Source organism: Cavia porcellus, unplaced genomic scaffold (assembly GCF_034190915.1).
Source record: "Cavia porcellus strain 051 isolate PalLab524CR breed Dunkin Hartley unplaced genomic scaffold, mCavPor4.1 scaffold_15, whole genome shotgun sequence".
Taxonomy (NCBI): domain Eukaryota; kingdom Metazoa; phylum Chordata; class Mammalia; order Rodentia; family Caviidae; genus Cavia; species Cavia porcellus.
Window position 1 is genome coordinate 4,953,675 of NW_026947498.1, and position 16,073 is coordinate 4,969,747.

The 16,073-nt window shown below is 51.5% G+C and overlaps 1 protein-coding gene across 2 annotated transcripts in view; it reads left to right on the top strand.

Annotated features, from left to right (window-relative positions):
• The first annotated feature begins 28 nt into the window (after positions 1–28).
• Positions 29–16,073, top strand: part of Sim2 (SIM bHLH transcription factor 2) — a 36,146-nt gene continuing 20,101 nt past the window's right edge. Inside the window, exons 1-3 of one of the 2 annotated variants that reach the window (XM_013146124.3) lie at positions 29–700; positions 8,330–8,412; positions 11,480–11,569. In XM_013146124.3, the coding sequence (XP_013001578.1) occupies positions 526–700; positions 8,330–8,412; positions 11,480–11,569 (348 nt within the window). In that variant the 5' untranslated portion in view covers positions 29–525. The remainder of the gene's footprint in view (positions 701–8,329; positions 8,413–11,479; positions 11,570–16,073) is intronic. The other variant, XM_013146125.2, reaches the window with a different exon arrangement.

The window sequence follows — 16,073 nt, forward strand, 5'->3', positions numbered from 1 at the left end:
CGGGCAGGCTCCGGGTCTCCGGGCGCAGCAAGCGGCCGAGGAGCGAGGACGAGAGAGCGCGGCCGGCCCGGCCGGGCCCCGGCCGCCTGCGCCGCGCTGCCCTCAGCTCCGATCCTTCTCCATGGCTCTGCGGCCGCCGCCGCCCTCCAGCCCGGAGGGGCCTCGCGGCAGCGGGTGCACGCGCACCGTGAAGGACTGAACAGCTCTGCTGCTCCTCCTCGCCGGCTCCCCGCGCTCCAAGGCGAGACCAGGCAAGGGAGACGGAGGCGGCACGCCGGAGAGAGACGCAAGCAGGGCTCCGATCGCCGCGCGCAGGACCGGCGGGGTACCGTGCAGCCCGGGCGCAGGCGGAGCTCGGGGCTGACGGCGGCGGGGAGGCGTCTCGGCGCTCGGGCCGGTCCCGCGCACCTGCCCGCGGGCGCCCAGGACTCCCGACTCACCTGTCCCCGACGCCCACTTCTGCCGCATCCGGACTGCGCGAGCTTGGAGCGCGACCCGAGCTAATATGCCCAGAGCCGAGGCGCGATGAAGGAGAAATCCAAGAATGCGGCCAAAACCAGGAGGGAGAAGGAAAATGGCGAGTTTTATGAGCTGGCCAAGCTGCTCCCGCTGCCGTCGGCCATCACCTCGCAGCTGGACAAAGCGTCCATCATCCGTCTCACCACGAGCTACCTGAAGATGCGCGCTGTCTTCCCTGAAGGTGAGGCCTCAGGCGGGCAGCCCGATGGCAGAGGCCCTGGATTCCAGGCCCAGCGGGAAACTGGGGCCGCCGGCGCCCGCTCACTCCGCTTCAAGGCGAGGGCGTCTTGCGGAGGCCGCGCTTAGGGCATCAGAGCCGTGGCCGCCCGGAGACCAAACCACCTCTTAGCCCTGAGCCAGAGAGGGGCACCAAGAATTGTTCCAAGCACAGGTGTCCCCAAAGCGGGCACTACTGCGTCCGTCCACGAAAGTTTTATTCCTTCTTCCTTTCTTCTTTCCCTCTGCTTTCCATCGTTCCTTCTTGTCTTCCTTTGCATGCCAGTCCATCCTGGCATGGTTTTATTTTTTCTTTCCTTCCTTCCTTCCGTCTGTTTTTCTATCTTCTTTCTTTCCTTGCTTGCTTTTCCTTTTGTTCTTTGCCAGGCCTTCCTGGTCTGAGTTGGCCTTTTTTCTTTCCTCCCTTTTTTGCTTCTCCTATCCTTTCCCTTCTCTTCTTCCTTCGGGCTCATTCTGTTTTCCTGGAGGAGGTGAGAGACCCTTATTCTCCACCCCAGGAGTCTCTTCACAGCCGCCAATCTTGGGCAAGGCCGGTGGAAGCCACCCGCTGGGCACTTTCAGGGAGCCAGGTGGCCACCCTCAGTCTCTCAGTCCGCCTCTTTGCTGACTTTCTTCCTTTGGGCTGGGAAGTTGAGGGTGGGACAAAATGGTCATGGATTTTTAAGTTAGGGTACTGCCGGCTCGCCGGAGAGCAAAGTGATTCTTTTGAACACAGCAGACTCAAGCATGGCAGATCTTTTTAGGACTGAAAAAAGTGCCACTTGTATGACCAAGGACGGGCAGACTGAAGATTGCAGGGAATGGTGTCATGCTTGATGGCTGTCCCTGTGTGCACAAGCCAGCTTTAGCTAGTGACTGTCCCCACCAGGCCACAGACCTCCCGGCAGCAGCTCTGGAGTCTCTGAGGTTTGGTGGGAAAGACAGGATATGGTACTGGGAAGCCTGTTGCTGGCGGGGAGGGAACTTTCTGGGCGCCCCAGAACCTACAAGCCTTGGAGCTGGGAAGGCTTTATAGGGAGACAACTGGGCTGCAGAGTGCTGGAGGGTCAAAAAGTGTCGCTGGGCCTCAGGACACCTTCATTAAAAGCCGTCCCTAACCAGGCAGCAGACCTAAAGTCAGTGGGCTCCTTTTGCCCCCTCACTGCCTGCATTTGTGGCATCAGAGTCTGGGCCGTGCTTATACCCTCTTCAGTGGAGTGGTGGCTGGGCCTCTCCAGAGCTTCCCTGCTGGGGTACACGACCACCCGGGCATTCTCCGGGGCGCAGGCCTGTGGAGCTTGCGAGATCAACCCAGAAGCCGCTTTTTTCCCGGGTTCCTAATCGAATTGGCATAAAAGCCTCCGCCTTTTCCCTGCGGGTGGGAGTTGTAGCCACTATGGTTGCTACTTGTCCGCCTAGAGGTTAAGTTCTTGGCTAGAGAAGTAGGAATCCTTCCTCGCCGCCGAAGTTTCAGTGGAATCGAAAAGCAAATTGAGTTTGTAAGAGCGGAGTTGCCTTCCCACCTTGGAGCAGTGGTAGCCGGCTGTCAGATGAGCCCTGCTATCCACGCGCTGAGAACCAGGCATGGAGTCGGACAAGGCCTATCCTGCTCGCTGCCTTTCTCCCCCCAACTTCCGCATTTAGGAGGGCAGCTGTGGTAAAAGAAATGGTCAGAAGAGTAAGTGCTGTGGTGGCAGTGATTTCAGGTAAACCAGAAGAGGAGGCCTGGGCTCCTTGTGAGCTGTTCGTTGTTTGGGGGATTTCCAGGAAAGGGGCCGGTGTGCTGCCCTGGCCGGCCTTCACACTGGATCCCGTCTGGGACACTCATTTTTTTGGGTGTTGGTGTCCAGAATGGCTGGGCCCTGAGTTCCTGGAGGGGTGGTCCTGCTGCAGGTTGGTGCCATCATTATTGTGTCCGAGAGCTTCATAGTTCAGGGGACACCTGTACCCCTGATGGTGACCATGGAGGTTGGCACTCAGGAAAGGGTTTGGCTTTGCAGTGTTGTAAATGGCCCTGGACATGTGAGGAGCCAACCAGCCTCTGGGGCACATTCCCCAGCACCCCTCAGGTCAGCCAGGGCTAAAGGGGAGAGGGAGATGCTTTTAGTGGGACTTCGGTTACACAAAATAACTTGCTAGCTTCCTGTAACACCAAGGACGGGACAGAAGTGGTCTCTTAATTGATTTGACCTTTTCCCTGGGAACCCAGGTCTGCTTGGGGCCTACTGACTTGTTGGGGTCAGAGCAATGGCTCTACAGAGGTTTTAGGGACACGCTGGGCCCAAGGGGAGCTCCAGGTTTGCCTGCAGCTCTCAGCTGCAAATCGAAAGTAGGAAACACAGAGAGAACACCATGTACCAAGAGAGATTTTGCCCGGAGCAAGTGGGATCCTTGGGCTGAGAAGAATCTGGAGACCAGCTTAGAGTGCAGAAGGTGGAAAGGAACAGCATTGTCCTAAGGAACCAAGGGAATTGTCAGACACATTCTTCCTACCTGGGGAAGCTGGTGGCCAGTGAGGGGACAAGCCTCCCCAAGGATCCACAGCAGAGGCAGCGGTGTGCAGCCTGACCACAGAGGTCCTGCACCAGGACAGAGGGAACCAAGGACATTGCCCACCCACAAACCAGTCCTCATGCTTGGACAAAGCTTTCAAATTTACAGTGGGTTGAGGGCTGCATTGTCACCTTGCACTATTGGCCTCGGTCTCTTTGTACAATGGACCTGTTACCAAACGTTGGCCTGGGATTGTCATGACCCAGCGTGAAAATGCAGGGAGCAACTGTACAAAGTAGGTGCAAATCCACCCCAGCCACCCGGTCCCACACTTCGGAGGGTGGAAGGAATGACCGCCCAGGTGTGCAGACCTGCTGTCTTCTGGGTGGCCGCCTTTGCCCTCTGTCAGCCTGGGAGTCCAGAAGCTGGAGGTAGAGAGGGCTGCAGAGCCAGTTTTGGAAGTGGCTGGGTGTTGGAAACTGGGTGACTTTTAGCAGAGGTTGGGGCGGCAATGCCGGGGGCTACTGGGCTGTCTGCGCTCCTTGTAGGCCAGGGCTGAGGGGCTCCTGGCCTGAACCCCACGCCCGATGCCGGGTCCTCTGGGCCAATGCAGAGTTAGCAGCTGCTGGGGCCAGCGTCCTGGGCCGGAGAGTTTGGCCCTCCCGAGGAATCCCTTAGCTAAGTGTGGAGCAAGGGGTGACTTTTCCTCCTGGATCTAGATGTCCAATGCGGAGGGTGAGGAGAGGGACGGTCCAAAGGTCCCGGCTCAGGGGAGGAGTAGAAAAACGGAGTCTGAGTTTCCTCTCCTCCGTTTCCCAGACCTGAAGGACCAGGGACAGGCGAGTTCGTGTGCGTGTGTATGTGTGTGTTTGTGCATGTGTGTGTGCGTGTGTGTGTGTGTGTAAGAGGACTATAATGATAGTGTCATGTTATCAGACATTGTGGTCAGAAGAAAAGGAAATGTCACTTGCTCACGCGCACGCGGGCGTGCACACACACACACACACAGAAGTGGGGTTCAAGTCCAGATTATCCCAGGGGCTGGATTCCATTGCATTTAAATTCAGTTCAGGGCTGGAGGTTTAGCTCAGCGGCATAAGCGCCTGCCTTGAAAGCAGGCAGTCATGAGTTCGATCCCCTACACCCTTAAAAAGGAAAAAGACAAAAGAAAAAAAATTCAGTTTGAGGCCACTTTGCCCCACAGCTGAGCTCCCCGGGGAAGAGCTGGGCAGACCTTGGATTGTTCCAGGGATCCAAATGGACTGATTTGCAGGGTCCGTAGAGTGGGAACCCCGCAATATTGACATGGGGTCTTAGACCCAAGGCCTTTCTCTACCGCAGCCTGAAATCATGCACCTTTTTAATTTAAAAATTGGCTTATTTTTTTAGAGTAACATAGAATTTAATGACCACCTCCCCGTCTGTGTGCTGGGAGTCACCAGGCTGCCTCCCCGGCAGGAACCAGAGCCCAGCGAGCGCTCGCCCGCTCCGGGCAGTGGTGTTGCAGTGCAGAGCAGGCAGTGACCTCAGTGTGGATCTAGTGCCTGAGCTGAGAACTTGGGGGTCAGAATGACCCTGATCCTGCTGAACTCCGAAGCATGGAAAGGGAGCCTCCTTTGTGCCTGCCACACCCCTACGATCAATCCGATCAATCCGCACAGGCGTGACCCTTTCCTGAGGCGGATTCTGGGTTGGGGTCTCCCCTCTCTCTGCCCTCTGCTGCCAGCCCGACCCTCTTGGGTTGGGGCGGCCTCCCTGCCACCCCTTTCCCATCTGTGTGTGGCCTTGGATTTGAGAAGAGGCTTGAGGGATGAGGGGAGGATTTTTTAGGGACCCAAGAGAGAACAAGTGTCAGGGACCCGGCAGCCCCACAGTCTCTCTGCTCCCCTCGAGCTCATTTTGGAGTGGTTTGAAATCCATTCTGAGGTGTGACCTGGCACCCTGGGCCCCGCTCGCTCGACTGACCGACCGGCTGCAGGATACCTGCAGGGACATTTCCTCAGGCACTGCCTGTCCTGAGGGGAGCCTGGGGTCCTGCAAGGGGAGGGGAGCCAGAGGGGCGCTGGATGGAGCGGTTTCCTGACCCTGCCGCAATCCTGGATCTGAGGTCCGGTCACTGCGTGCTCCTGGGCTGGCCAGGCTGACCTCTTAACAGATGGATGGGGGCGGGCTCCCCAAATCTGTCTTGAACTTTTCACTGTAGTCTAGCTTTGTGCGGAGGGGTGGAAGTAGGACAGGCACCTCCCGATTATTAACCCGGTTTTTTAAGTCCCTGATGGTACCCAGAGAAGGAGAGTGAGAGTGGCTGTCTCTCGTGTTCTACCCAATCCAGGCTCTAACTCTAGGACAGAACAAGGTCACTGCTGGTCCAGAGGAAGGGTGGAAACTGTCTCCCTTCCTCTTTCCCAAACTGCCCTGCTCTGTGGTCCCATGTTTACCACTTGTGACCTGCATCTGTACCTGCTGGGGTCCCACTTAGCTGCCATGAGCTGTTTGTTGATTGACTAAGAAGCCCAGAGAGGAAAGACTGGATTTAGCCAAATTCTGCAGAGGGGGTGTCTGATGCCAAGTGAAGCAACTATAAACTCTGGGGACGAGCTGGAAATAGGGTCCCTCAAGGCTGACTGGCAGAGGTGGGCATGGAGGCTAGGTGTGGGTTCCTTAGGTGCTGTCTGCTGTCTCCCATAGTCAGGGGTCCCCAGCTGCCCAAGGAGGAAGATAGGGTTGGGGAGCTCAGTCTTGGGTGGCTTCCACAGCAATGGGGCCCCAGGATAGACCACCACCAGCTGGAACCCCAGAGAGCTTAGCTGGCTCTGGCTGCACCCGCCTACTTTTCGAATCAATAAATCCCTTTGTTAGAGCCAAATAAGGGCCACATGCGCAGAGCCCTTTTCTAGAGTGCCTGCAGCTTGATGGCACCAAGATGATTTTTTTGTTGTTGTTGCTAAAACATTATTCGGTGTGCATTCAACCCAAAGTAGGTTTTTATGGGCTGAGTATAAAGACTTCACCCACAGTGGTTCCTAATGGAAGACCTGGCAGCTCCATGGCCTTGGGATGAGGTGGCCCAGGATGAGGAGGCTTAGTGGAACTGTCCTGGGCCACCCACCACTTCCTGCCAGATCCAGAAAGGGCATCCATGCCAAATCTCCACTGGCAAAGCAGAGGCCTTTGAAAGTTCTAGAAAAAGGCACTGTGATAAAAGTGAGCAAGTGGCCTTGAGCCATCTGGGTGTTTGAACTGTAGAGAAAATTATCCTATGTGCCTGGGGGCCCTGTAGTGTGTAGAGCCAGGGCCTTCGATGAGGGAAGTTGAGTCTGAGGACCGTTCTCAGAAACAGAGCTGTCCCCAGATCTTAGTGCTGGGGATCCTGGGAGAAAAAAGCCAGAGGTCTGGAGGTCACCTTTGAACTGTAAAGGGCAAACTGAGAAGGACCCAGAGCCTCCACCCCAGAGGGACAGCTACCAGGCCGTATGTGTTTATTTCCCCACAGCAGATTTCCTGGATCATTATTAAATTCTGTCTTCACAGAAGCCTGGGCACCAGTTCCATTTTAGCTCTTCTCTGTTTCGGTTTAAAAGGGGGTAAGGGTCACCCAGTGGGCTTCCTGTGTGGGGTCCGGAGCAAATTAGGATCAAGGTGGTGGAGCTTGGGGTGTGAGTGATGTCCGGGTTAGGAAGCCACCGCCATACAGGACAGCGGCTGAGGCCCAGGAAGGGAATCAAGGTATGTGAAAATCAGCCACTTCCTTATGGATTAGGGATCAGGATTAGCTCCCAATTCCTAGAATCCCAGAGGAGATATTAAAGATCATCCTTTTTTACAACATTGCTAGATAGTTTCCAGAAAAAGTCTGTCCTGGAGCGGGAGGTGCGTTTTCTGCTGGGTGGAGGCATCCAGAAGCCATGAAGCCCTGGGCGTCCACAGGGACCTAGAGGAGATGCAGGGTGCCTGCGGGGTGACCTCAGAAACCCACTCTGTGGCCACCCCAGGATGTGCTGGCCTCGAAACAGCTGGTCAGATTTCCCAGCCTGTAGATCTCACCTTGCCTGGTAGCTCCTGACCTGTGGTCGGGTCCTTGGGGTGCAAAGCAGAGCATCAGTTCCCAGGGAGACACACCCTCTGAGCCACATCCACCAACCTAGACGGGTGCTCTGAGTGGTGTGCGCTCTGTGCACACAAGGCTGGGAGGGCAGACCTAGAAGGTGGTTGGGTCTATGGGTCGAGGGTCTTTGCCACTTTGTGCTAATTGGAGCGTCCTGGGCCAGGCTCCTGGTGGAAGGAGCAGGGAGAGGGCAGAGGTTCTCCCCTGGGAGCAGAGTGGGTCTCTGATGCAGGGAGGGTGACAAGAGGGGCTAAGGGCCCTGATTTGGTGAAGACACCTCCCAGTTACAGTCCGGTGTGACTGCCATCACCTGGGGCCCTTCGAAGCCTATAGCTCTGGGGTGGAAGGGCACAGTGACCACAGCCTGTGAATGCCCAGAAGCTGCACGGTGCGAGTTCTTTCCGTTATGCAGCAAAGGCTGCTCTGGGATGCAGGGGGCTCCTGGTCTTCTCTGGGAAAAGGCAGAGCTGCCAGAGGCAATGTGGGGCAGGGAGGGAGGTCCTTGGGGGAATATTTATGGGTCAAATCGATATCCTTGTTTGGCAAGGAGGATGGCCAATTTCAAAGCAGATTAGATTACTTTGTGGCATTTCAAATAAAATGGCAATTTCAAAGCAGTGGGCACGTGAGTGGCCCGTGGGAGTGGTCGGCTCAGAAGGCACAGTGCGCAGGGGCGCCTGTCTGTCTGCCTATGTCTATCTGTCTACCTATCTATCTGAGACAGGGTTTCACTATAACCCAGGCTGACCTTGAACTCTGTATAGCCAGGCTGGCCTCATGGTGATCCTCAGCCTGCTGGCATGTGCTGCCATGCCTGGTCTTTTTCTATTTTAAAGGAGAGAAGAGGCAACTGTGAGGATGCTGCGCTGAGCCTGCTGGGCAAGGGGCTGGTGCGGATACTTCGGAGTGGGGGGGGGGTGGCGCAGGTGTGGGCCCCTGAGGCCTAATCCTCACTGGTCGCTGCCATGTAGTGGTTTGTTTTATTCCCCTGTTCAGGTTTAGGAGACGCATGGGGACAGCCAAGCCGCACCGGGCCTCTGGACAGCGTTGCCAAGGAGCTGGGATCGCACTTGCTGCAGGTAGAGCCACCTTACGGGGAGACCCCTGGGGACCCGTCGGCCCCAGGCACCCTGAAAACCCAGAATCCACCACTGTCCCTGGCCGCAGAGGTCCCAGAAGCTGGCGTGGCTGCCCCTCGGCAGGGCCAGCACCACTGGTCTCCAGCCCAGCAGAGACTCAGGCTGAGCAGCGCCCTGGGCGCCTGCAGGCTGTTGGTTCCCACCTGACTCTGCTCTGCCCAGACCTGTGACCTGTACTCTAAAGCATTTTTGGTCAGATGCACTTGCAGGGACTGCAGGAGTGGAGAAGCGGTGTCAGTAGACCGCTTCCAGGTGGCCCTCGAGGTGATTACAAGCCAGGTCCTTTTCCAACCACGCCATTCGACGGCCGCCTCGGTGGGTGTTATGATGATATTGCTATCGTATTATTTTGGTCCTGGGAACTGAATGCACACTTTTCACACTGAGCTACATTCCCAGCTCTATTTTATTTTTCTATTTTGAGGTGAGGTCTTGCTATTCATTGCTAAATTGCTCGGGTCAGGCTCGGATTTTTAATACTCTTCCCACAGCCTCCCAGAGTGCTGGGATTGTAGGCATGCGCCACCCGCTTCGGGGTTCATTTTATCAAGGGGAGGAAGGTGAGGCACAGGGAAGCTCTGCAACATGCGTGGGGTCACACAGCAGACTGTCACCCAAGTGACCGAACAGGAGCACAGTGCCCATAACCGGGACGTAGTACGGCCTCCGTGGTGACCTGAGTTGGAGTCTGCTTAGTGTGGGGTTGGGCACTTTGCGAGCCCCACTACCTCCAAGGACACTCAGGCGGAGAGTGGGATGGCAGGGGTCACGGTGGTTTTCCACTTTTGGGGCATGGATTGCGCCCCTAAGATTACGGCTCTCGGCAGCTGTGTGACCCCGGCAACAGCCCCTTCCAGGGCAGCTGCTGGCGCTGGCGGAGGACAGCCCTGCGCAGGTCCTGGGCTCTTTCAAATGCCCATTACAGAGCCTCCTCAACGACCTATTCATTCCCCTTCTGTCATTTGTCTCTGCCATCAAAAAATGCCTGCCGAGAGCTACTTTGCATTTCCTCCCTGTCTTTCGTGTTTTCTTTAAAAGGGAGCAAAACGCTGGCTTTGGTGACTTAGATCTGCAAACCAGCCATGAGCTCTCTATTTGGAAAACCTAGATCTTTTCCAAATGTGGGCCCCAAATGCCTAGGTGTGATTTATTTTTTGAAATGCGTGCGCTGGGGCAGAGAAAAGATCCTGGGGGAAAATTCGGGAGCTGGAGGTTTTGCAGTTTAAAGCAAGCCCGGTGGCCAGGGTGGGTGGGGCAGGGCAGGGGGCTGGAGGCTTCCCGGCCTTATACCCCAGCATTACTGATACTGGGGCGGGCAGCGAAGTGCCTACAACGCCGGAAAACCCGGCCAGAAAACCCGGCGGGCAGAGTCTACAGCCCCGAGCAGCCCCTTCCTTGCACGCCGAATTCCTGAGTGTGTGCTGGTTGTGTCTGTGGTGATCTTTGCACTAATCATCCCTGCAAGTGAGTTAGGTAATTTGAAGTTTTCAAGCCATATTCCACACTTTCCGAGAAGAATATTATTTATTTTAGCTACTGCTGGCGCTTTTGAGAACCTAATGCTGATAACTTTCCCCCTTTTTCTGGCTTCCCTAGTTACTCTGAGGGATTTACTTCGCTCAGGGTAATCTTTTTTAATGATTTTGGAGTTCAGCAACATGCAGTTGGAATAAGCCAAAGCATGTAAGACTTCAGAAATAGCTTTTTAGTTCACGTTTCTGAAATGTCACAGGGTTACTTGGGAAAATATTTTGTAGCTGAGTTAGAAACCCCAAAAGTGAGGCTTGGAATCAGAATGTGCCCTTCAGCCTTAACACAGAGGAAGCTAACCGCAGTTTACTGGCAGAGAATTGTAGGAGGCTGCTGCATTTTAGCAAACTGCATTTCTGCAGCGAGTTGTATTTGGAGCGGGGAAATACAAGGCGATCTTTCAAGTTTCACTTCTGGTACCTTATTTCTTTTCTAACCCGCTCCCCAAAAAAGGAAGGGGGCCTAGAAAACCCAAAGGTAACCTGGTTTCAATTACATGCTGTAAAAATAGAATTTGTGGCCAGAAATTAATTTGAAATACGTTTTATGGGGGTTGTTGTGATGGTTGCATGGGTCTTTCAGCAGCTTTACTGCTGTTCTTTGGTTCTGGATCTAAAATATGGATGAATAAATAAAATAGTTTCCTTTTTCAAAAATTATTTCGTCTTCTTATCCTTAACACATAAATATAATCATTACCTTTTTTATGTTTCTGAAGTACTACTTATGATTTTACTTTATTTTTGGAAGTCTAGCCAACTCAGGCAAAAATTACAATTTCATTTGGCTAGATTTAATTTTTCGGAAGTTGAGACTTTCTCCTTGACTTTGGCAAAGGTTATTTGATCTCTTACAGAGCCTTAATCGTTAATTCTGTAGACATCGTCTGGTAAAACGTTGGATATTTTGTTTTATTTTCTGGGTATTGGTAGTGGTTGGAATTATTATTTAAATGATACTTGGGGGTAAACTAGAAAATTGTGGCAAATAAAGTGTATGTCCTCGTGGTATGAACGAGTCCAATTATGACATTAAATGGCGTGTAGAGTGGTAGATATTCCCCTAAGAACCACAGAGCTCCGGATTTGCGCTAAGTGCTAAAATAACCCCAGACAATAAAGCTACTAAATTAAAACAGAGCAGGATAGGAATTCTCAAATGTTTTTGCATGATTTTTGCGATGTGGATGTAAGATTGTTTCTTAAAGTGCTTTTTAAAAGCATTTGAGAGCCTCGCTTTGGGTATAAACTTGAATGTTATTACCTGCAGTCCTTAGGGCCCCATACCCTTATTTATTCCTGGGTAATTGCCTTCCTTGCGCTTGCTGGGAATTGAACGCAGGTCCTCAGGCACACTAGCCAAGTGCCCTAGCCCTGAGCTACACCCCAGCCCACAGGCTTTATACATGCAATTGCTAGATTCGCCTCTACTGCAGAACTGTGCCTCCCTTCTTACCCTGACACTTTCTCTTTTACAGACTTTGGATGGATTTGTTTTTGTGGTAGCGTCTGATGGCAAAATCATGTACATATCCGAGACAGCTTCTGTGCATTTAGGCCTGTCCCAGGTAGGTGTTTACCTAATTTTATGTACACGCAAATCGTTTGGTGCTGAAGTGTTAATGGATCTTCCGGCCCTGTCGCACCTGAACTTGCTTCTGCTTGAGCATCTGCTGTGCGTATGGAACACAGTCCGTAATTGCAAAGCCCCACCGGGATTTTCTTCTTATTGCTGCACCCTTTGGAATGGAGGACCTTCACCCAGGCAGCTGCACTGAGACTCTGCCCAATACCTGCGGGCTGTCACTCACCGGGTGATGTCAGGGGGCTCAGAAAGAGGTTCCCCGAGGGGACCGTGCCGCCCTGCGTGTCGGGGTGCCCACGGCAGGTTCTTGCGTGACCTCGAGGCGAGGTACACGGCTGTGCAGCTCTCACTGGAAGCCGCGTGTGCATTGGGGAGACAAGAAGAGAAGGGAGGCGTAGAGTTATGGGTGTTCACATGGATTTCGGAGTCATTTTTTCTGAGTTTTTCCAGTTCAGGGGCCGTCTCAGTAAAGCATTTTATATGCTCATGATAGAAACTCGTAAAACTTAGCTTCCTACTGTTCTGCACGGCGAGGTCCTGCTCTGTGGAACATTCCAGCCTTACCAGCTGTGCCGGGAGAGGGGACCTGTGTTCTGAAAGGGTGCATCCCTTAGAGGAGAGGGCAGTGCCCGGCTTGCTTGGTGGCAGATTGGCTGCTGCCTCAGCCTGTGTGTGTCGGGACAGGGACAGACAGACCAGCGTGGCACTTGGTGCTACACGTCCCACCTTTATACACGCAGGGACTGAGTGCTTCTGTGCATGGTGAGCCATCCAGTGTGACTTTCCATCTGCGTGAAGGCACTGGAATTAAGGAAAGACAGAAAACGTAGGCCATCGTGCTGCCCAGCCTCCAGTTAGAAAAAGCCAGAATAGGGCCAGGGATTTAGCTCAGCGGCATAAGCGCCTGCCTGGCAAGCGTGAGAGCGTGAGGACGTAAGTTCAATCCCCTGTACTGCAAAAAAAAAAAAAATAAATAAATAAATAATAATAATAATAGGGAAAGCCAGAATGAAATGTGCCAGTCAGCGTGGCTTGATGGCTTGAGTTTTCTCATTAATGCTCCTGTTTTTTCCCAGCCAGTACACGTTTGAAAGCCTTGTTGTCGGCTTGCATGCTTTTCCCCTGACATCCCCCGGGCCTGTGCCTCTGTCTTTTTTACACAAAGCCCTTTGACGTGAATTGCATATTAAAATCGTTTGGAGTTTTCTCTTCTTTCCTGCCAGGAGACTTCTCTCCCAAACTCGGTTTACTGAGGCTCGACCCTTGCCCTGTACGGCCTCCTGTACTCGGAGAGTGGGAGATACTTTGAGAACGTGAAGTTTTCCATCTCTGCGGGCCGGGGTCTACCTCAGTGGTAGAGGGTGCTCCATGTGTCCGTGAGGCCCTGGGTTCAATCTGCAGCTCCCCCACAATTACCATTTCTGTGTTTCTCATGGCTATTATTCCCCAAATGTGCACTTTGCCCTATTTAGAGTTAATCAGGGCCCCTTAGTTTTATCCAGATTGATCTCTCTTACTGACAGTCTGTGACTCAGTGACCTTGACTGAATATTTACTTTCTTCAGTTGAAATTTATAACGCCATGGGTAGTCTTACAATAACATCAGTGAGTATGACAAAACATGTCATGTACTTTTAAGATGACTGCTGAAAAAAACTTCCCTGTTGTTGAAAGTTAAATTTAGATCTGAGCTCCCTAGCCATCAAAGCAAAAAGGGAAATGTATCCAGTGGTATGGTTTTCTCTAACAGGGCAGGAATTTAATGTCCTGGAACCATAAATAATAGAACAAGGCCTGCTCTATTCCTTTTTCAGGATGGTAGTGAGAAACAGATCAAAGTGACCATTTTATGTGATATATAAACTATAGAGAACTATACAAAAGCCGTGTATCCCCACCATCTCATTAGAACAAAGTTGCACGTAGAATCATTTGTAACAGAGTTACAGTAGGGGCTGTCCGGTCATTTGGGCTCCTCTCTCTCTTTCTTTCTCTCGCCTGCACACGTTACTAGTTCCCTTGCAGTCTTGTCCGTACAGCCTGGAGACTCAATCTGCCATCCTGCTTTTCCGTCATTTCCCCTTTTTATGCGTGAATTATGAATATGCTAACTAAGAGTGATCTGGAGAGGTGGGAGACAGCCCTTTTGTTCCTCCGTCAAGGAAAAGGTTTTTAATCAGGTTCTCACATTTGTTATAGATGCCTGATGGCTGCACTTGGATAAAAAGTATGTTCCCTTGTGATCATAGGCAGAAATAATACTGTATCATTGCGTTGGCAAGAGGGAGAGACCATGCACCACCATTTCCCCAAAAGTTTTAGAAATATCATGTATCTGTTTTCCGTAGAGGAGACAGTTTGAGAAAAAAGATAAGCTAAACTGGTTGTGTGTAGCAATTGATATTTTCCCATTCTTCTACACGGCCGGGTGGAACCCGAGCTACATGCATTCCATGGGGAGCTGGTCAGAGAGGCAGCAGCCACCTTCCTTCTCTTCCCTGGGCTGTTTGTCCATGATAAACTCCATGGCAGAATCTCCTTGCATATTTTTCCCATCTTTTTTTACTTAAATGGTAAAATACAGCATTGAATAGGGTGCCACACAGCCAACCGCTCTTTTACAGATGTTTTGCATCTTTTAGATCATTGTTTTATCGGGAAAAGTCAGGCGTATATAAAAAACATGAAAATGTTATTAAAGTAGTGTAGAGGTTAGGGATGTAGCTCAGGGGTAGAGCGCTTGCCTGCCATGGGCAAGGCCCTGGCTTCCATCTCCAGCTCTGGAAAAAAGTGGGCTTAAAGATTTCTTTAAGAAAAAGTCACCGGAGATAAAAATATAGAGGGCCGGGGATGTGGGTCCATGGTACAGAGTGTGTTAAACTTTGGCTGCTGGATTGAATACTAATGCACACACATGCACATGCACTTACACACACTAACGTGTGAGTAAACTTTTACCCAGTCAGCAGAAAAACCCTCTCCCTAGATTTTCTGGTGACCAACAATGATCCAGGAGTGGTCCGCCTTGTTCTGATTTTGGCCTGAACAATCCAGATAATTATCTGATTTATCTATTTGAAGAGTTAATCGTTTTTATAAACCCATTTCCATTTCACTCGAAATCTCTTATTAAACTGCTTTTCACAAGTGTCGGACTAAGAGATCTGCTCCCTAGGACAGAGTTTATTAGTTTGTTTATTTATTTATTTTTATGTATTTACTTATTGTGTGCTGGGGATTGAACTCACAACTTTGCGCTTACCAGGCAGGCGCTTGAGCCACTGAGCTAAACTCCCTGGCCTTCTAGTTTGTTTTTAAGTTGGTACACACGCGATCAGTACTGTAAATTTTGGTGACAGGGATAACCACGACATGCAGGTTGCCCCTTCCGCCGAGGGGCCGAGATCTACACGTGTGTACACAGGAATGAGACGCAGGCACAGTTAAATATACTCGGCGAGGTCCTGAGCAGAGCACTTCTAGCCAGCACATTTGTTAGATGATTTGTTCTTGTTGTTGTTGTTTAGATAATGTGGTTCTTTTTATTCATATTTGGGGGGTCTTTAGAGTTGCTCTCATCCACATGTACCGTTCCTTGTGGTTCAGATTTCCTTACCCAAGCTGCTCTCTTATGTGACAATAAAGCAAACTGTAGTATTTAAGATCAATGCCAGAAACACAGCCGTAAGAATAGACATGGTGTCGCTTAAGACATAAAACCTGCTTCTTTCACTTTGGAAGGAAAGAAGAAGGGTGGCGTTTTATGTTTGTGGACATAGCTGGGACCCTGAAACCCAAACCAGCTTATTTCAGAGGCTTAACGTACCGTCTGCACCAGAACACCCCAGAACAGCGCCCTGCGCACTTTCCAGTGCGAGCATCCTGCCTGACACACAGAGCAGGCGTTTTAGGGTCGCATCTATCACCCCCCGCCTTCTTGGCAGGAAGCAGGGCTATTCAGCAAAACATAAAAAAGCTCTTACTAGAAAGTCATTCATTTCGTAGTTAGCGGGGTTTTACAAATACTAAAATATCACATGGAGCTTCTGCTTTCATAAGGCTGTCGTATGAGGCCTGCCTGGGGAGTTTCCCAGCAATTCTCTCCCTCTTTATGTATTTATATTTATATACATATATAAAAATACATACACGGTCACATTTGTTTCAGCACTCAGAAGCATAAGCAGATATGTAAGCCCAGGAAATACCATGTCAACCATAATTTTGAATTAAGGTCAGAACTCTTTTTATCATTCCAAAAGTCATCCTGTAAAAACATTTCCGTTTTTGAAGGCTGATTGACTTTCAGGAAAGCCTTTGAGTTTTCTAGTCCATTTTATAATGGACCAAAGAATTCAGAAAAGCGCAGAGGATCATGGTGCAAGCCTATAATTTTAGCACTTGGGAGGCTGAGGCAGGAGAATTTAAGAATTTGAGACTAGCCAGGGCTCCATAGTGAGTTCAAGGCCAAGGTGAGCTACATAGT